A 22,349-nucleotide genomic window follows, 5' to 3' on the forward strand; every position below is an offset into this window, starting at 1 on the left:
TCTCTTTCTCTATTTTGTTTATATCCGATTGTAAGGATATGCTTTTCCCCCCAAGAACTGCTTTAATACCAATTACATCTTACAGGATATGCAATATTCTCCAACACAGCCCTCTACTTCTGCAAAAAGGAGAGGTAGATCTATTTAGCCACATTCTCCCAGGAGCCAAGACTTATCATTTTAATTAAAAAGTGTTCAGTTTCTTTCTTTAGTCTCTCACATCTACACTTTCACTGCACTCACATAATCACCATCTTACTTCATGTATTCATCGCGTCTTACCTGGATTTCTATGACTCAGGAAAAGAGAGTTAGGCTGATGACTCTGTCTCACTTAAATCTAATTCATGCTCAAGTCAAGACATCACCCATGATGTCATTAATCCTCATCAAAAATGGCTGACAAACAACAACAAGCTAGACTATTGCAATGGCTTCTGAATTGGTTTCTGCACCTCTGGCCCACCCCAGTACAATCCATTTTCTACACAGCTGCCAAAGCCATTTTTCCTTGCATGTGGGTCTGACCATATTGCTGTTCAACTCATTAAACCCTAATATCTCTCTATTTCCTGTAGTATAAAATATAGAATTTTCTGTTTGGTTTTTAAAGTGCTACACAATTTAGCCCCAACCTACCTTTCCAGCCTCATATCTCATTCCCTTTCATGTCCTCTATAATCCAGTCAAATTGGCCTTCTTGAAATTTATCACATATAACACAACACATTCCATATCTGTTCCCTTGTTCTGACTATCCACTATTCCCGGAATCCACTCCCTCTTCAACTCCACCTCAGAGAACATAAAATAGCTTTTGTCAATGAAGGCTCAGCTCAGGCACCACCTTCTTCCAATTGGTAGTATCCTCCTTCCCTAAATTTGCATTTTTCTGTGCATGTTTACTCAGTGTGTGTGTGTGTGTATGTGTGTGTGTGTATAATATATGTATACACACACATTGTGCCTGACTTGTGGTAGAGCCTTCTGAGCTCATATTGGTCTTATCAGTGACAGTCAGACACACTGTGTACCTTGACCCTGACATCGTGATGTCTTTTTGTCCTCTTCGAGGAAAAAGGATGATGACCAACCAACCAAGTTCAAAGATATACAGGTTGTTTCCTCAGCAGAATATAAGCTTTTGAGACTTGAAATTGCTTTAATCTTTGCATCTATGCATTCCTACCACCTAGCATGGAACATATAATAGGCACATCATGAATGCTGGTTGATTTATTTCTTTTTGTTGTTGTTCTTTCCATTTATATTGTGATAGTCATTGGGTACGTTTGCCTAGCTTTGCTCAATTGACTCAGCATCGGTTTTTTTATATATCTTCCCATGCTTCTCTGAATATCTGTCATTTCTTGTGGTGTAGTAATAATCTGTTACATTCAGGTACCATGATATGCTTCTCTATTGCTCCTAACTGATGGCAAACATTTTGTATTAAAAATGGCACATGATAATTCGAAATTAAACTAAAATTAACTTTAAATAACTAACTCTGGGACAATTAGGTGGTGCAGTGGATAGAAGACTGGGCTCTATCATGGAGTCAGGAAGATATGAGCTCCAATCTGGCCTGTTTGACTCTGGGCGAATCACTTAACCCTGTTTGCCTCAACTTTCTCATCTGTAAAATGAGTTGGAGAAGGAAATAGCAAACCACTCCAGTACCCTTGCCAAGAAAACCCCAAATGGGGTCATGAAGAGTTGGACATGGCTGAAATGACTGAAAAACAACAAAAACAACTTTAAATATGCCAATTATTCAGGTTACCTGAAGGTTATGTGATACGGAATTGACCTTTGTAAATAAGGAAGAGAATTAGTAAATATGATCATTGCTGAAAAATTGTTGCTTGTGAGTTGTGGTGCTGAAGACTTTTGAGAGTCCCTTGGACAGCAAGGAGATCACATCTGTCAATACCTAAAGGAATTAATTCACAGTATTCACTGGAAGGACAAATACTGAAGCTTAAATACTTTGGCTACATAATGAGAATATGGGACTTCTGGGAAAAGACCCTGATGCTGGGGAAAATTGAAGGCAAAAGGAAAGGGGGACAACAGAGGATAAGATAGATAGTGTCATGGAAACAATGAACAAGAACGTGGACAGATTTCAAGAGATAGTGGAGGACAGAAGGGCCTAGACTGAATGACTCAACAATAATAAAATCGTCATTTGGTTAAAAGAAGTTATATGATATTTCAGATTTTTTGATTTTGCTCTGGAGGTGGAGTTTTCTTCCATGATAAAAATCACAAGGTGTAGCATACTTTTTCTTTAGCCTTAAATGCTAAATATAGCTCTCAGGAGAGATGATTTGATTTCTCCTTGAATTGGTTACACCTGAGTTATCCATTTGAGCTCAAGCTGATTTCTTCATGGTATAAGCTAGAAGAATTGTGATCAGGAATTTCATATTTGACCTAACTGAATTTCTTGAGCTCTGTGTGGAATTTATTCCCACATTCTTCCAACAGGACCTAGTCTATTTACCCTTCTCCTTTGGGCATCTATAGCCAGTAAAGTGGCTCTTGAAGATCTTCCTGATAACCACTAATCTCATGCACATTTAGAGTTCTTTACTTCTTAAACTGATTCTCTTATTAGCCTGCCTAGATCTCCCCATAGGTCTGCCATATTTGAAGAGCTCCCTGTGATTGGATAGCAAGACTCATTTGTTATGGACTCATATACATTCAGGGGTGCTCTTACATGGAAAGAGACTAGTTAGCCCTGTGTGGGTCTGGATCAAAGAATGCAGAACCAGAAGCTCCCTTAGATATCATCTTGTTGAATCCTCTCATTACATAGATGAGGAAACTGGGCCCTAAAGGGTTCACTCAAGGCCTTGTATGCAGTAAATAGCCCTGCTAGGATTGAAGCTCAGCTCATGACTCTAAATGAGTACTCTTTCTACTCTATTAATTTGAAGGCTATCAGAAAGCTCCCCTACTCCAATATGTCTCTTCAACTGGCCTGGCCTGTGAATCACCTGAACTTCCCATATAACTCACTCTTTTCAGTGAAGGAGTTCGAGGTTACTATCAAAATGTAAAAAAATTATTGGGAAAGAATAAAACATTCCCCTCTTAGCAGTCACACGGACCTTAGTTCAAATTAGTTTAAAGCAGGGATTCTTCATCTAGGATCCATGGACATATTTCAGGGGGAATCTGAGAACTTGGATGGTAAAAATATACATTATTATTTTTATTAGTCTTTCCTTTCCTCTGTGGAATACTACACATTTTACTATAAACATTTAAAAACAAGATTCTGAAGCATACACAGACACTCCCCAGCCTACCAAAGAGGTGCATGACCTAAGAAATGGTTAAGAACTTCTGGTTTAAAAATAGCCAGGGGGCAGCTAGGTGGTGCAATGGATAAAGCACTGGCCCTGGATTCAGGAGGACTTGAGTTCAAATGCGGCCTCAGACAGTTGACACTTACTAGCTGTGTGAGCTTGTGCAAGTAACTTAACCCTAATTGCCCTGAAAATAATAATAAAAAAATAAAAATAGCCAGGAAGGAATAGTCCTGGACTCTATATGGCTCCTTTCCCAAATCTACCATTATGCCACTTGTGTGACTTTAGCCAGCTCACAACCTCTCTGTACCTCAGTCCCTTTATCTATAAAATGAGAAATAACAGTATCTGCCCTACCTACCACATTAATGATCAGTGTTTAGGTGACCCAAGGAGGCGCTCCTTGGCAAGCCTCAAAACATTGGTTGACAGGTTGGTACAGGACACTCGAAGCAAGTTGATACAGGGAACATTAAATGACAGGAGCGAGCCAGAAAGAAAACTTTACAATTTTTGTCTAACACTGCATCTGTATATATTCTATACCTCAGAATAGCACTAAAGGGTTTTTTTTTTTTGTTGTTGTTGTTGTTTTTGTTTTGTTTTGTTTTTTGTTTTTTGGTGAGGCAGTTGGGGTTAAGTGACTTGCCTAGGGTCACACAGCTAGTAAGTGTTAAGTGTCTGAAGTGGGATTTAAACTCAGGTCCTCCTGACTCCAGGGCCAGTGCTCTATCCACTGAGCCACCTAGCTGCCCAGCACTAAAGTTTTGAGTTTTGAAGCATCCCCTTAAATCTACCCCAACTACATTTTTTCTCCTTACCTTCTACCTACAGTGGCGCTATCATCACAAGGAAAAGGGATTTTAATTATAGGTCTTTTCAATTCAGTTCAGTTGAGTGAGTACTATTAAGAGCTTATTATAGGCTGGGCTCTGAGGTTAGGAAGACAAAAATAAGATTCCCTCCCCTCAAGGAGTTGAAGTTCTACTAAGAGTGGGATGGAGGGGAGGGGTGAAAGCTCAGGGGAGAGGGTGATGGGGGGGGGGATGGTATACAACAGGTCAATTATGGAGATGGGAAGTTTTTGAAGAAAAAAGGATCAATATGTATGCAATTCCAAACATCTGAAAAGCAAGAAAGCTCACCCCTGTACCATTTAAATTAGTCTGTGATCAATGTTTCACGGATGCTAGTAATTTAAGGCTTCAAGCTGTTTCTAGCTAGTACGAGTGAAAAGTAAAAAAGAAATGCTTGGAATTCCCAAAAACCTTTGCCTACATAGAGATCGATGCTACATTAATGAATAAAATCACTAATTTTCCTCTAAAGAAGTTGACTTTGACGTTATACTGCTTTATATCTTCCTAACATCTAGGTTAATAAGTCCTATTTTAAAAGATTTTCTATCTTCACATAGCTCTTATTCCTTCCATTAGGCCCAATTGGCTTTCTATTTTTCTGTTCTGCTATCTTACCTCTGTAGGCTTTTAGTCAATAGCAGATTGGGGTGATAGGCCAATAGCTTATCAAAGGCCTCAATGATATTATCAATATACTTAATGTGTGCATTATAAAAAGTCTTCATTTCCCTACAAATCAATACTTCTAAGTACTAAAGCTCTATCTGTTAGGCTAGAGATTTTCAACTGGCATTTCCAAAGGACCTATTGGGAAAAGATAAAGCATATGCTTTGCTTCCCCCAAAGACAAAGATTAGTTTTTGTAAAAGTGATGAATATTGTTTGAGTGAAGCCCTAAAAGGGACCCAAGCCCCTCTTATCCAGACTTAAAGGTCTATAAAGTCTTTATAAGCCTCCAAGATCAATGAGAGACAAAATGTTACCTGGTAACTAAAAAAGCTAATACAGATAATTTCTCATTGAATCAACAGAGCCATTGTTTCTAGAAGGAAGAACCTGCTTTGTAAACCTTAAAGTTCTATAGAAATGTCAGGTATTATTATTTTCATCATCATCATCATTCTTCTTATTCTTCTCATTTTATATTCAATGCAGTTTGCCCAGAAACTGTCCAGGGATAGGGGTCAAGTTGCTATCCAATTTTTATTCTTTTTTGTTTATCCTTTAGCAGACTGTTTTACACCTACATAAAACAATTGATTCACAGTTCTTGTTCTTCAGGCTCCTAGAAAGTCTCTTCAGGACAGTTCTAAGAGTAGATGGGATGACATGGGTGATATGCACTGTACTTCTTGCTGTTCCCACATGATTTTGATTCCTTAGCCACTGGAAATGAGTGTTCTACACAACTATGGCCTGGTCAGGCCACATTTGTAGCAGTATGTCTCTTTTAGGGCATCATGTTTTTATGAGAAATGCTTGTTCTAACCTGGAAAATGGCTTAACAAATCATGGTCCCTGAGTATCATGGAATAATACTGCACTATAAAAAGTCAGAGAAGCATGGAAAGAAACATATAAATTGATACATATTGAAGTTAATAGAACTGGATCAACAATGTTCATAATGATTACAATAATATAAACAGAAAAAATAACAGCAAAAAAGACATTAATAAACTGATCAACAAGCATTCACTGTGTGAATTCAGTCCATGACAGGCACTGGGCCTGCTGGTAGAGAGACAAATTAAAAATAAAATAAAATAAAACAGCCTTACTCTCAAGGAGTTTATTCTTGGGTATGAAAGTCCACCATGGGAGCTTCAATGACTCTGGAAGAGAGAGTGAGGATGACAACTTTGGACAACTCTACCTCACTTAAATCCAATTTGCACTCTAGTCAAGACCACACCATACTCTCTTCTTTGAAAACAAAGGACAGTTAACAACGACAGCTGACCAATTTCTAGTAGGAGGCATTACAACTTGAAAGAACTCCTATATCTTCAATCTTCTTAGGTTTAGATGAATCACCATTTTAGCATCAACTACTGGTCCCATGCTTTTATCAGCGCAATATAGGGGAGTTGAAAAGAATTTAAGAAGCCTATCTAAAGGTCACAATATTGGGGCTTTTTTGATATGCATGGTAGGGCTAAAAAGCTTCCATTTGGGTATGAGAGGCAGTTATTCTGAAAGAAATAAGACAGGAAAAATACAGGGGACAAAGTTTTCTATATACATGTGAGAGCGTAGGTGGTTCGGGTTAGAAGTGGTTCTGAGGAGCTGGCTGAGAGGGGAGCTCTCTACTCAGTATATTTCACACTAAAACATTATACTATTTTTTGAGCTACATCAAAAAGATTTTGAAGGGCTTTTCAAGGAAATAACAATAAGTTATTTTGTGAATCCCATGTGTTCTGTGAATGCTAAGAAACAGGAGAGCAATCACATGGAGTCAAAGGATGCTAGACGCCAAGTGAAAATGGAATGAGACTTAAAGTTTCCTAAGGAAAAACAAAACAAAACAAAAAACCAATGTATCTGAAACAACAAATAAAGAGTATACTTCCCAGGAGAAATGAAAATATATATATTCTGTTTTCAGTTTTAATAGGGGTGGTGGTTCCTGTTTTCTTATAAACAGGTTCCAAACTTGATCTGTAGGAGACAACAACAATGACAACAACATGATAATAACTGGCATTTATATACTGTTTTAAGATTTTGAAAGTGCATGACAAATATTATCTCATTTAATTCTTACCATCATTATTGGAAGTAGTTGCTATTATTATCTCCATATTAAAGATAATAATAATAGATATTTAAATAGTGATTACTGCACACCAAGCATGGTGCTAATTGCTTTATAATTTTCTCATCATTACATCATCTCATCATCAGAACAATCCTGGGAAGTAGGTGCTATTATTCCCATTTTACAGATGAGGAAAATGAAGTAAAGATTAAATGACTTGCCCAGTATCTCACAGCTGGTATCTGAGGCAATATTTGAACTCAGGCCTTCCTAACTCCAGGTTCAATGCTCTATCCACTGGGAATTTTTATGATAAAATTAAGGAAGAAAAAGAAGTGTATTTACTCCAAACCTAGAAGGAAAGTCTTAGCTCTGGACACAGTTTTATTCCAATTGCTAAAGCATGTCACTTATGCAATGGTAGTGGTGGTGGTGGTGGAGAACAACAGATTTTGGAGTCTTGCCTCCTGCTGAGATTTTTTAATATGCTGTTGTTTACAAAGCCTAAAAGAATGTGTACAATAACTTGTCAAAATGAACAATTTTATGCATGATGAAAGATGGCAAAGTGTATAATTCATTACCTCATTTGGTACAAAAATATTTCTTCTTAAGAAATAAGTCCTTCTTTTTCCTGTAATAGACTCATCTAATCTTCCAAAATCTAGTCAGGTGAAAATAAGATTTGAGGCTAAAGATGACAACAGAAGTACATTTTCATTCATATCATATTGGTCATGTTAACTGATAAAAAGGATAAGATAATTAGAGCAAAAACCTTTTCCTGGAGCCTTTCATCTGAAGTAGCCAAAACATTTTTACAAATCTGCATCTCTTAGGACTTAGGATATCATTTTTCCCCAGTGAGAAAACTGATATTAAAAATAACTCAAGTAAGGGAACTCAGATAGCAGAATTCCAATACTTGTATGCATGACACTACACTAAATGAATGGCTCCTTTTCTTTTGGATCCCCAGTAGTTGGCACCTTAGTAGGCACTTAATAAATATTGATTTATTGATTGAGAGGTAGAGTGGCACATTTGATTTGGAGTCAAAATCAAATCCTGTTTTTGCTACTCACTTCCTGTGTGACTCTAGGCAAGTCATTTCACATCTTCGTTGCTTTGTCATTTTTCAGTAGTCAGAATCTTTGTGACCCCATTGGGGGTTTTCTTGGCAAAGATATGGAAGTGGTTTACCATTTCCTTCTCCAGCTCATTTTACAGATGAGGAAACTGAGACTAACAAGGTCAAGTGATTTGCCCAGCATCACATAGCTCGTAAGTGTCTGAGGGAGGATTTGAACTCAGATTTTCCTAACTCCAGGCCTGGCACTCTGTCCATTGTACTACCTAGCAGCCCAAAATTTCCTGATCTGTAAAATAATATGATTGGAGTAAATAGCTTTTTAAAAGAATTTGTTTTTCAGGGCAATGAGGGTTAAGTGACTTACCCAGGGTCACACAGCTAGTTAAGTGTCAAGTGTCTGAGGTTGGATTTGAACTCAGGTCCTCCTGAATCCAAGGCAAGTGCTTTATCCACTGTGCCACCTAACTGCCCCCGAGTAGATGGCTTTTGATGTCCCTTCCAGCTCTAAACCCATGATCTTAGGAAGTCATGAATATTTCTTGAGAAAGACACCGAATAAGGAGCTCCGGAGCTGGGGAAGTCCTGGGTCTGAATCTGTGGCCTGGAAACCAAGCAGAGCTGCTGAGGGAACAGGAGAGCTAGACAGAGTCCTGATCCTCTACAAAGGGAAGCCTTGGGAGGAGCTGACTGCTCTCCTGCCCTCCAGTGTGAGCGGAGAGGCAACCTAGGCAGTTGATGAATTGAACACTGAGTCAGTTGGCACGGTGATGAGACTTTGGGTGATCAATTGATCCTAGGGGATGACCTGATGCTCTGTGTGCTGAAACTAAGAAGAGCTGCTGACTGACATGAAACTTAGAATCTTCACTAACCTCCAGGGTCTTCCTATTGCCCCCAAGAGCAAAGAGAGAACCTTTTGTCAGGTAAAGATCCTTCCCATCTGCCCCCAACCTGGCTACCTCTCTAGCTTTCATCCCATGCTTCAGACATGACATTCGGGCTCTTTGTGCCTGTGGAGGGGTTGTCTCCCTTACTTCTATCTCACAGAATCCTTTGTTGCCTGTAAAACTCAGATCAAGTGGCACTTTCTACATGGAACCTTTCTTGATCCCTCCCAGTTTTCAATGCTTCTTTCCAAATTACCTCATATTTATTATGTATATACAAACAGGTATTCATGGGTGCATACGCACACATGCATACACACAGATGGTCTTGTGTCTAATAGAATTTAAGCTCCTTAAGGGCAATGGCTCTCTCTCTCTCTCTCTCTCTCTCTCTCTCTCTCTCTCTCTCTCTCTCTCTCTCTCTCTCTCTCTCCCTTCCTTCCTTCTTTCCTTCCTTTCTTTCTTTCTTTCTTTCTTTCTTTCTTTCTTTCTTTCTTTCTTTCTTTCTTTCTTTCTTTCTTTCTTTCTTTCTTTCTTTCTTTCTTTCTTTCTTTCTTTCTTCTGTCCTTCCTTCCTTTCTTTCTTCTGTCCTTCCTTTTTTCTTTCTTCCATCCTTTCTTTCCCTTTCTTTCTTTCTTTCTTTCTTTCTTTCTTTCTTTCTTTCTTTCTTTCTTTCTTTCTTTCTTTCTTTCTCTTTTTTCCTTTCTTACTCCCTCCATTCCTCCCTGCTTTCTTTACTTTTTTCCTTTTCATTTCATTCCTTTCTTCCTCCCCCCTCTTTCCCTACCTCCCTCCTTTCTTTCCTCCTTCCCTTCCTTCCTTCCTTCCTTCCTTGGCACCAGCCATAATGCTTACCATACCAAATGCTTAATAAATGGTTGTTAGGAAATTTGTCTCTTTTGCTAAATGGATAATAACTTAGGCACTTGACCTCTCTGAGGCTCTCTAAGTTATCTATACAATTAGGAATTGAACTAGATAACCTCTAGTATTCTATGGTTCTAACCCATCTCCTCAGATCACTACATTTGGGCATCTTTTGTGCACAAAAACATGTACATGAAAAACATTTTCTTTGAAGTCTTCTAAATACATCAATCATTTGAGCAATTTGAATCACAAAAAATTCCCTCCAAGAAAAAAATCCATTCTTGGTCAGTAGCTAATGAGCACTTGTGATAGGATGAACAGCATGAGATTTCAGAATGATCTGTCATGATAAAACTCCTATGAGGCACTAGGACTTTTTCATTGTATTTTAGGTTACATGGCCCTACACAAGACTCTGAGGCAAAGAACATCAGTGTCATTTTTGATCACCAAAAGTTTAAACAATGGAAAACTAAAATGTTTGCCTCTATGCAGATACACAGAAATGTAATAGCTTTCTGTGAAATGGATCAGGTCCATTTAACAAAGAATCTCTGAGTATGAATGGACCTCAGAGACCAATGTAATATCTCTTCAAAGTGGTCCTGTGGCCTCTGTTGGAAGACCTCTATTGGAGCTTGCTCCATGTTTGGATAACTCTAGTTAGGAACTTTCCCCTCATATATAGCTGAAATTTGCTTCTTTGTGACTCTCTAGAGTTTTTTTTTTCTTTATGTGTTTTGTTTTTCTTTCTATCCTTGGCCAGCAGTATATTGACCCAATTGGATGAGGGTGGTCATGGAGTCTGCCTTAGTATGATATTGTGCCTATAAAAATGCGTTTCTGTGTCATTCAGAAAGATCTCAAACAACTGCTAGAGAATATTTATTTCCCTTGGTAGAGATTTTTACATACTGTGGCTCAGTATTCCCAAGGCAGTCTGCAAAGCCTGCAAATATGTGTGTTTACAGAGTTGATATGAACTATTTTATTATGGCTTAACTAAAATTGGCTTTAGGTAGAAATCAACATATACATGGTGTCTCTTAAAATTGCCCCAAAAGCAATCAGTCAAATATGTTGGAAGAAGACCCCAATGAGTGATGGTTCAGCTAACTCAATTCCAAACCACATAGGGCATTTTAGATTAAAATCAATACCCTGGATAGCAGCCAAAAAGCATGAAAGAAAGTGAAGATTACAAAGCAATATGCTTTGTGCCCCCAATATCCATAACTTAAATCTGTTGCATTATAGCATCTACTGCAGTCAGATCTATAATTAAAGTCAAAACATCATGTTATAATATAAATGCCTTTCTCAGTTGCCAAAAACTGAGTGGGTAAAAAAAAAATCCTATTTGTCTGAAATATTCCATGTTGGATCCAAGACAAACTTGTTCTTAAAAGTTAAGCATAATGAGTTTAGCTGTGACTGAATTATATAAGTATGGGAAAATGAACAGCTCTAGACCATGGAAATAAAATCCAACGTTTTTTATGTTCACATATCTTGAAAGATGGCTAAATTCTAGCCCTATATCAAGGTGGAAAATCAAGGCTACTTATCTGGTGTATCTGGAAAAGTAGTTCCCTAAAACTTAAACTTTTCTCATTAATTTCATCTTTGAAGAACATATTTTAGGTGACATGGAGATAGTCCTAGATTCTAGAGATGTCTAACATCCTTTTCCCACCTTCCCTTTGAAATCACCTTCTATTTACATGTGTGTATATGGATATGTATGTGTATATGGATATGTACACACATATAGATAAATCAATCTCTTTCTTCTCCTTTCCCTTCTCCTTCTCCTTCTCCTTCTCCTTCTCCTTCTCCTTCTCCTTCGTCGTCTTCTTCTTCTTTTTCCTCCTCCTCCTCCTCCTCCTCTTCTTCTATGAAAATGTGAACTCTTTGAGGCCAGGGACTTGGTTTTTGCCTTTCTTTGTATTCCTGGCACTCAGTGAGTACTTAATAAATGCTTACTGATTGACTCAAGAGTTGTCTGGGGCACTAAGAAATAGGCAGTGCATGTCTGAGGTAGGATTTGAACCCAGGTCTTTCTGACTCCAGGGCAACTCTTTGTCTCCTGTGGCATAGCTGCTAATGATTGAGGTACTAGATTTATAGGGCAGCTACGTGGTCCAGTAGATAGAGCCCTAGCCCTGGGATCAAGAGTATCCAGAATTACAATCTGATTTCCCTTACTAGTTGTGTACCACGTGGCAAGTCACCTAACCCTGTTTGCCTCAATTTCTTCATCTGTAAAATGAGCTGGAGAAGGAAATGGCAAATTATTATCTCTGCCAAGAAAACTCCAAATGGGGCCAAGAGGAGTCAAACACTATCGAAATGACTGAACACCACTACTCAATTTATGTCAATCAATTAATATTCCATTTCATGCTGGGAAAGGGAAAAAAATCCATCTTCTATTTTTAAAGTTCTCTTTTGTTAAGCTGGAACAATCCTTCTAAAAGTGGCACTTTGCTGTCCTTTCAAGAAAGTCAAGGGTATGCAAATGCACGATACAGTAAGCCAGGCATGGCAAATAAAGAGAAGTCACTTGCTCGTTGCCATGCTAGCAAGAGGAAATCAAATATTTCAACGTGAGCTTGGTGGCTATTTGAGCATTCTAATTTAATGGCTTATATTTCAGTGTCTGACAAGAGTTTAATTGAGGTTGTTTTTTTCTAAAGCTATTAATAATTTAGTGAGATGACAGATATGTAATATCATATGTGGAACTTTTCAGACTCAGATTTATGAGAGTGGCCTGACATAGGGAACTAAGGTGTCCTAGCAACCCAAATAACAGACGTGCAGTATTCCTCCTTCGAGCACAGATCAGAAATGAAAAAAAAAAAACTGCTGCTGTCTCATAGGGAACCAAACTTCAAAAGCCAATTGCTCATGTTCCATGCCAAGCACAAACATGGAGTTTGGCTAGCAAAGAGAATGAGGTAAATCTTTTCATGCTTAAAAAAAAAAGTGAGGATTAAAAGGCTGCTCTATGGGGTATCAATGATTGACTAAGCCCACCTGGATCGGAGAATGAATGAAAAATGCAATCTAATTCCTATTACTCTTCAGTTTGCTTTCTAGAGACATCACAAAGACATTTGGATAATAGGCTCAGCCAATAGTTCAAGCCAACAAGGAGGCCATGAAAGAAGACATTTCTTGAAGTGAGGACCCAAGTCAAGGGAAGGATAAGAAATAAAGGCCACTATCCAAAGTGAATCTATAAAAGAATTGAGTAGATAATTTGGAGTCCTAGACTCGTCCATCTCTTTTTAAAATCCAAAGGAGGAGGGGGCAACTAGGTGGCACAGGGGATAAAACACTGGCTCTGGATTCAGGAAGACCTGAGTTCTGAGTTCAAATGTGGCATCAGACACTTGACAGCTGTGTGATCCTGGGCAAGTCACTTAACCCTCATTGCCCTGCCCCACCAAAAGGGAAAAATCCAAAGGAGTAAATTTTTAAAAATTAATCTTGAAAATATTATGTATAAATATATAATTGTATATGTATTATTATAATAAATTATAATAATTAATAATAATAAATATATGATGTATAAATGAAATGACTGCCCTAAAACTTTGTTTTAGCATGGACTTTTTTCAATATATAGTTCTAATCACAGTCTTGTTTGTGCAAGGGGATGCAAAGACTAAATTAAAGGAATTAGTCCCTACTCTCAAGGAGCTTATAGTTGATCTCAGCAGGAACAAGTTGTAATGTTGTGTCCTTGGCTTAGTCTTCCATCTGAAAGTGGATTCTGACATTTGTCCACTCAATGGGAAATCAAAGCAAATGTGAAATTAACATATTGTAATGATTGGAATGACACCACCTACTTACTATAGGAAAGCTCCACCATGAGTAGAATGCCTCAGAAGGCAAGGCCATGTGGCTTTTCCTTGGCATCAGGAAGTAACATTTGCACATGGGTACTGTCCACCAAGGCTACCAGCCAATCATCTTGAGGAGCCTCCCATTTTCTGGGAGGGGACAGGAAGGAGGAAGGAGGGCCTGCACGAAGAGGTCTCTCTTTTTTTGGTTCCTGACTTTATGGTGGTGGTGGCAGCAGAGGAAGTCACAGGAAAATTGAGGAAAGATAGGATTGCCATGCTGTTGGAATTCTGTTCTCAATCTTTCTCTTTCTACCTTTCAATAAACCCTTAAAAACCTAAACTCATTTTTATCAGTGATTTTAGTCAGTTTCCCCCAAAACTGGGGGAACAGATTAGAACCCGCATTTAGAATCTTAAATTACACAGTATTTATTTGAATGTCTTGTCTTTTTACAAATGCATAATCAAATGAAGGCATGTCAGTGTACAATGAGATTTGGGGAAAATAGCATACTAAACAATAAAATAGGAAACTATCAGAGAATCAAGACCTTATTGCCATTGTCCTCTGTGAAAACTACATGTTAGTTTAGTGAGAGTTAACTAATTCTACTCCTTAATAGCTCCTCCTTTGAAGAAAAGATCCACTGTTTTTCACCTGTGTGAAAACATTTGCCTTAATAAAAACCAATAATACTTAGTACATAAGAAGAATTAAAACTAACCCTGTGGATGATATGAACATGCTGCTGATTTGTGCATTCCATAAATAAATGAATCATGAAAAATTCTCTAGACACTAGCAATGGATTCATGTAGCTATTTTTTTTCTTTACAGTGTTTCTAAGCAACATGGGATTTACAGATTCTCATGTAAATTAGGTTTTTAAAGTATACACACATATGGCTCTATGCTATTATCAACGATTTGGGAAACCTAAATTTTTTTATTGATGTAATTAGGAGAAAGGGTAAATACAAAAAATGTAGACACTGTCATTCTATAATGTTCAAATACCATGTCAAGGCACACGAGTTGGGTCTTAGTTTCCTCATCTGTAAAATGAGCTGGAAAGGGTAATAGCAAACCACTGCAGTATCTTTGCCAAGAAAACCCCAAATGGGGTCACAAAAAGTCTGACACAACTGAAATGACTAAACAACAACAACAAAATGAGGAAAACAATAGAAGCTACCTCCCAGGGTTCTTGTGAGAATCCAATGAGACAATGTTTGTATGGTGCTTAATAAATGCTTATCCCATTCTTCCCCTCCCCATCTCCTACAAGATGAAGCAAAGTCAAAAAGGGCCACTCACCCTAAACTGAACCTTCAGGGGCTCCTTATCACCCATAGAATCAAGGCCAAACTCCTTAGACCCACACCATCCGGCCTCATCCTGCCCTTTACACCTTTATTTCTGCATCCCCCTTTCTAAGCTCTGGCTGCACTGGTCTCGTGACAGTCCCTGCACAAGCCTTACCTGCTCTTTGAACTGAGGCATAATAACTCCCTTACTTAAATCCAATTCAGTGCAAGTCATGACATCAACCCAGTGTCATGGTCCTCTTAGAACAAAGGACAAACAACAATAATTTAGGTGGCTACTCCTTTTGGATTGCCCCCCTCTCCCTCTGCCTCTGCCTCTGCCTCTGCCTCTCCCTCTCCCTCTCCCCCCTCCCCCCTCCCCCCCCCTCTGTATTTCAATCCTGTTTATGCTAGAGTCCAGGTCATGTTCTCCCTCCTCTATGGGGTATCCTTTGAGCTCCTCAGCATCCCAGCTCTCTCTCTGTGCTTTGAACCAGATTCCAATGGACTCAATATCTGCTCTGCTCAAATTTCCATGGTGTGTTGTTAATTATTTTCCCCTATAGCTAAGTCTTGACTGACTAGATCAGTTTTGTTGAGAGCCAGTAAAAATCACATATACCTTTCCTGTATGTTCCACAACACCTGGCTTAGACAGCAGTAGGTACTCATTACATGAGGCCACAGCTTTGGAGCTGAAAGGGTCCTTGAAAACATTTAATCAAACCCCTTCATTTTATGAATAATGAAATAGACCTTGAGAGGGTAAATTGTTTGTACAAGTTCATACCCTTAAGTAAGTGAATGAACCAGGATTTGAAATTGAATCATCCGATTTCTGTTCACTGGTTATTTCCTTCTTTCTCAATGCATCATGGGATCAAAGATTCAGAGCTCAAAGGATGCTGAGAAATCATCTAGTCAGCTAAGAATTAGAAATCAAAGGAATGCCCATCAATTGGGGAATGGCTACACAAGCTGCAGGATATGATGGTGATAGAATATTATTGTGCTATAAGAAATGACAAGCAGGATGATTTCAGAAAGGCCTGGAAAGACTTGTATGAACTGATGTATAGTGAAGTGAGCAGAACCAGGAAAATGTTCACAGTGACAGCAATATTGTTTGATGAAGAACTGTGAATGACAACTATTCTCGGCAATACAATCATCCAAGAAAATCCCAAAGGATTATCGATGAAATATGCTATCCATCTCCAAAGAAAAAACTGATATTGATGGAACACAGACTGAAGCAAACTATTTTTCATTTTCTTTCTCCTTTTTTCTTTTGTTCAAGTTTTCTTATACACAATGACTAATATGGAAATGTTTTACATAATGGTACATGTATAACCCACATCTGATTGCTTATTGCCTCAGGGAGAGGGGAGGGGAGGAAGGGAAGGAGGAAAAAAATTGGAACCCAAAGCCATTAATAAAAATGTTTATTACTAAAAAAAAAAGTAAGAAATCACCTAGTCCAACGTCTTTATTTTATAAATGAGGAAACTGAGTGCTACAGGGAAGAAAAAAACACACCTAACGTAACACAGGAAATAAGTAATAGAGACAGAATTTGAACTCAGTTCCTCTGACCAAAAAATCCAGTATTCTTTCCATTGTACCACACTTGATTGCCTGTCATTTTGAAAAAAATTAATTCCTATATGTTCAGAGTTCCTCTCTCCCAGTCTTCAAAATCCTGATAATATAGTTACTGGGTGATGCAGAGTACAAAAATTTCATGGTCATCGTTACGTGGAAATCATAGCCCTTCCCTTAACATTTTAACCTAGTAATAGCAGGTGAAGATAAGTGTTAAGGGCAGCCTTGAAGGAGAAAAGAAGTCACCAGAGGGCTCCAGGCGTTCTTATGGTGTGACTGAAAGGACGGAAACAAGGCAGACCTACCTACCTCCTTGACCTAGGATGATAGGGGAACTCATGGGATATACACATATACACACACACTGTACAAATATATTTATAGATTATATATAAATAAATATAAAACATTAATACATGAATGCATATTTAATATATAAATAAATTATAAATATACATACTTCTTATCTTTAAAAACATAGTTTAATTTTTAAAAAGTAACAAAAATCTATTTTGTCTCCCACCTCCCCTGCCCTCACATTTTTTTATATATTTTTATTTTATTTTCTGTTTTTGCAGGGCAATGAGGGTTAAGTGACTTGCCCAGGGTCACACAGCTAGTAAGTGTCAAGCGTCTGAGGCCAGATTTGAACTCAAGTCCTCCTGAATCCAGGTCCAGTGCTTTATCCACTGCACCACCTAGCTTCCCCCCTGCCCTCACATTTTGAAAATAAAAAAGGAGACATAAGACCCTTGTAACAAGTATCTGTAGTAAAGCAAAAACTAATTCCCATATTGGTCATGTTAAAAAAATTATATGTCTCATTTTGTACTCTGAGTGTGTTCTTCCCTCTCCGTCTCTTCCAGAAGGTAGGTAGTATGTTTAATCATGGATCTTCTGTAACTGTGGTTAAGTTATTGTGTTGATTAAAGTTCTTAAAGCTTTTAAAGCTGTTTGTCTTTACAATGTTACTGTTATTATATAAATTAATCAATCAATCTCTTGGTTCTGCTCATTTTACTCTACATGAGGTCATGCAAATCTTTCCTGGTTTCTCTCTAACTGCCCCTTTCATCTTTTCTTACGGCACAATAGTATTGGGAGAGACTCAGTGCTAGTAAGCTCTGGGTATTACTTGGTTTAGAGGTACTAAGAGGTTGGGCCTAAGACTGTGGAGCTGAAGGTTGGCCTTCCTCTTCTCCCCTATCTTCTTTCTGCATGTCTTCTCTTATCACCCACAGTATCATTATGCTACCTCCTAGTTGCCCTGGGATGCCACTCCCACCACCTCTCCTCCTATCCAAGTCTCCATGCTCCTAAACTTCTCTGACCCTTCCTGAAATAAAATTACCTGTCCTGTTTTCTATTCCATCAGCATCCTGACAAGCTAATCCGAAAAATTCATTTAAGATGATAATTCATTTACATTTTCATAATGGGCTTTAGTAATTTAAACTAATGGAGCTATGTGGTTATTTCGTACTTTATATCCAGGCCAATGGAGAAGAGTCTGCTTGTTGTAAGGGGGACGTGTTAGAGAAACATAGTGTTAGAAAGGACTTTAGACAGCATTGCATCTGAGGAAGTATTTAAGGGTCAAAGAAATTAGATGACTTGCCCCAAATGACACAGCTCTAGTTAGTGGCAGTTAGTAGGAGAACACTTGTCTCTTGCCACAGCCCACTAATCATTCCATTACCCATGGGTGACTTTCCAGCTCTGCTTCAAATGATATCATGAAGATGCCCACCTGCCTCATCTATGTGCAAAACCAATGTGGGCTACCAGGAAACATGCCCCATCCCTCCCAGCAGAAGCTGAGTGAACTCTCTTACAAAGCTTCTACCATTTCTTGTCCCCTGAGAAAACATCAAAGAATCTTCATCTTCCTGTGACTAACATAATCCCAAAGGACAAATCAAGCCTCAGTAAGAGTGCATTCCAAAGGCAAACCCTAGAGACAAAACAAATACATCTCTCAGAGACACATTACATTGTGTGCTCTGCTCTCTTCTTTCCTGTATTGATCATGTAATGCTCCTAAGTCCTACCCAATGCATTATGGTGACAGTTAGGTCACCTTGGCAGAAGAGCACAAGCGCTACCATGACATGGCCTGGTGACAGACTATCTTTTCTCCATGGACTTAACCACGAACTCTTGAGCCTTGATTTAAAGTTTTCTGCCTATGCGCTCCTTTTTTTTTTTTTAAGTGAGGCAATTGGGGTTAAGTGACTTGCCCAGGGTCACACAGCTAGTAAGTGTTAAGTGTCTGAGGCCGGATTTGAACTCTGGTACTCCTGACTCCAGGGCCAGTGCTCTATCCACTGCTCCACCTAGCTGCCCAGCCTATGCAGTCTTACATCCCCCATGATCAATACCCTGTGATGCCAGAATTTCAGAGTTGCAAGGTTCCTCAGAGGCTATCTAGTGTAACCCATATCTGAGCAAATCCTTTGAAGCCCATTATGTATAACAGGAACAATTTACATGAGTGGTGTCCACCTCAAATAGAAAGAGATCCCTACTGACTTAGAAAACCACAAATTAACATTATAGATGTTGTATTGTATTTTAATTTTGTTCAACATTTCTCAATCACACTGTAATTTGGTGAGTTTGACATCTGTGATTTATGCAATATTTAAAGGTTTTTTCATAGTGGATTCTTCCAAGTTTTCCCTTTCTCTCTTTTCTTGCCCCAAAGGAGGATTTTTGTGAAGAAGATGGCACCATGAGGTTCCTAAAATAGGCCTTTTAGCTTTACAAACCTCCCTATCCTGAGGATTTCAGGGATCAGTTGATCCAAGAATATTAGGAGTTCCTATCTCCAAAATGAAAAGCTATTAGCAATTAAAGCTAGAAAATGGGAACTGGATATGAATTTCAGGTGCCAATCTCTGCCCCCTACTTTTCTCACCTCCTTCCTTTCTGCAAAGACAGGTACAGAGTGGCTGCCTGAAAAAAAATCCCACAAAACTCTCGAGGTGGGGAGGGAGCAAGTGAGGAGAGAAAATAAATGCTTGTTAATTGGGGGAAATAATATAATTAAGAAGCTCCCTGGAATGACATGTAAGTTAGAATTTCTCACTGCTACCTTCTGTGGCTGGGAGCTGGTAGGCATACCGGTGGAAGGAGGCACTGAATGCGCTCCCCAGCAGCACCAGGAGGCCGGCTCTGGCGGAGCCCCAGTGTGGTGGGGCGCGGGCCCTTACCTGGTTTGCTGGCACACGCAGCAGAGCCACGCCCTCTCCTTCTTCTGGTAGGAGCTGCAGCTTTTGCAGATGTTGTACTTGCAATCACAGCACAGGCGCTTGGTGTTGAGGAGGAAGGTGAAAGGGGCGCAGCAGCGCATGCAGCAGTGCTCCGTGAACTGCCGGTGCTTGGACAGGATGCTACATTTGCTGCCTTCTTCGTCCAGCTTTTGTTTCATCTCACTGGGAAATCCATGGGGGGAAAAAGAGAGAGAACAACGCGTGAGAACCTCCCGCCACAGGACAGGGGGACCTGCGTGATTCCTTCTTCCCCCTTTATCACATTGAAACAATTGAAGACCTAGAATCTTCAATTAATCAGCAAGCATTTGTGAAGAAGCTCTCACTGGATAGATAGTGTATGATATGATTATGGATTTGAGTCAGATTAAACTCTGACCATGGGGTCTGGAAGGTACCCAGACCTGCCCCAGTATAGTTTATTTAGAAGTTTATTGCTTGTCAAATTCTCACTGTCTCCTTTAAGTTTAATTGCCAATTATTTCTTTGACTTCCCAACATAGCCGAAGATAAATTTTAACCCTGTCATCCTTATCTTTAGAGACAGGGGCCTGGAGAGGGGAGTCAGTGGGAACTGTGAGATTTGAAACATCTGACTCTCACTCCCCTGTTTCCTTTTCCTTTGGTTTGACCTTGTTCCCCCTCCCCTTTTCCCCCTTGCTCCTGGAACACGTATGCATGTCTCCATACATTGATCACGAGCTGAACACGCACCTTGGATGAGACAGGATTGGATGTTAGATTGTGAGCTCATCTACCCTAGGTGTACATGGGGACAGTCCTTTTCAAGATTACTATAAAAACCTAGAGGATTGGGCATATCTTTGCAAGACTTAAATGTGTAATTGGGTTTTGCCCGTCCTCATGAGGATGTAATAAATCTGTCTCTGCTTGACTTGGTGGTCTCCTCGAGTTATTTGGGTAAACTGAGGCAGTTTGCTCCATACAATAGTAAGCATACAATGACAAAAGTGAAAGAGTCCTAGCCAACAAGCGTGTGTGTGTGTGTTTATACACACTCATATATGTATATATGTATGTGTATATATTATAGAGAGACAGAGAAAAGGACAGAGGTGGAAAGAGACAGAGGGTAGAATGGAGAAAGAGGAGAAAGATGGAAAGAGAGAGGGATGGAGGAAAAGAGTGAGGGAGTAAAGGGGGAGAGAGGATAGAATGAGGAAAGGGTGGAGGAAAAGAGAGGGAGGGAGGAATAGAAAGAGGAAAGGAGGGAGGGGGCAAGAAGAAGGAGAGAGAGAGAATTGAAAAAAGTTAGACATGGTAATTAGGGATAGAGGTTACTAGCTGTTGGGGGAATCAGGAAATCTTCATTTATAGTTGTACCTTGAAAGAAGAGAAGTTTTCTTTGAGAAGGAGGTGAGGAAGGAGTGCATTCCAGGTATGGGGAATAGCCAAAGCAAAGGCACTGAAATAGGAGATGATGCGCCCTGGGTTAGGAACAGAGAGGAAAAAAGCCAGTTTGGCTGGATTGCAGAGTACGGGATGGGGAGTAATGTACAAGGAGGATTGAAAGAGAGAGAGAGTGTGTGTGTGTGTGTGTGTGTGTATGTATGTGGGGGGGGGAGGGGGAAAGAGATCATCTAGTTTGTTCAGTGGATAAAGCACGGGTCCTGGATTCAGGAGGACCTGAATTCAAATACAGCCTCAGACACTTGACACTTAGTAGCTGTGTGACCCTGGGCAAGTCACTTAACCTTCATTGCCCTGCAAAAAAGGAAAGAGAAAGGGGTGGGGGGGCGGGCAGGTGAGAAGGGGCTTTAAATTCTCAAGAGTCTTCCTGGAAAACGTCCAGAATCTGGAAGTACAAGGGCCCATTCAATTACTTTATTTCATGAGCTCAGTGACCCTCTGGAGAGGAAACATAATGCTGGGGCTTGGTTTTAATTTCTAGTTCTACACTTGGTAGATCACACCATTTGCTAAGGGTAAGAGAAACACTTAATCCAAATCCTTTTATCCAGAGACTGGATTAAGATATGCAAACCATTACAAAAGTAGGCATGCCCCTGAAAGAATAACACCTTAAAGTTAAGTAATGCTTTTCTTTAAAGTCACTTAGAGCATTTGGTTAAGAACATTAATGCCTGAAACATCCCAGCAGAGGATGTGTCTCAAAATCCTAGCCATACTTTTTGGGTTGTTGGAGATTGTGGTGCTCCAAGTAATGAAGCACCCTCTACCAACCAAATCCCCAACTGTTCTCCAACTTATTTATAGTCTTAGAGAACTCTGAGAAACACTAAAAAGTTAGGTGACTTGGTCAGGGTCAAACAGCCAATATGTGCCAGACTGTGAACTTGAACCCACTTTACATATGGGGGAAAAAGCACTGGAAAGTTAGATGACATGTCAATGAAGGTCGAACAAGGACAAAAATTCATGTACCCTGGCTCCCTTCCCTGTTCTCTTTAGCTGCCCTCCACCACCACAACCCCTGCCCCACTTGAGTCTATTAAAGACTGGGATTATTA

The 22,349-nt window shown here is 39.4% G+C and overlaps 1 protein-coding gene across 2 annotated transcripts in view; it reads right to left on the reverse strand.

Moving 5' to 3' along the window:
• Positions 1-22,349, reverse strand: part of LOC122729861 (myosin VIIA and Rab interacting protein) — a 441,763-nt gene that overhangs the window by 196,782 nt on the left and 222,632 nt on the right. For both annotated transcript variants that reach the window (XM_043968959.1, XM_043968958.1), the window contains exon 3: positions 19,798-20,019. In XM_043968959.1, coding sequence (XP_043824894.1) covers positions 19,798-20,019 — 222 coding nt within the window. The remainder of the gene's footprint in view (positions 1-19,797; positions 20,020-22,349) is intronic.

This window comes from Dromiciops gliroides, chromosome 5 (assembly GCF_019393635.1).
Source record: "Dromiciops gliroides isolate mDroGli1 chromosome 5, mDroGli1.pri, whole genome shotgun sequence".
Taxonomy (NCBI): Eukaryota; Metazoa; Chordata; class Mammalia; order Microbiotheria; family Microbiotheriidae; genus Dromiciops; species Dromiciops gliroides.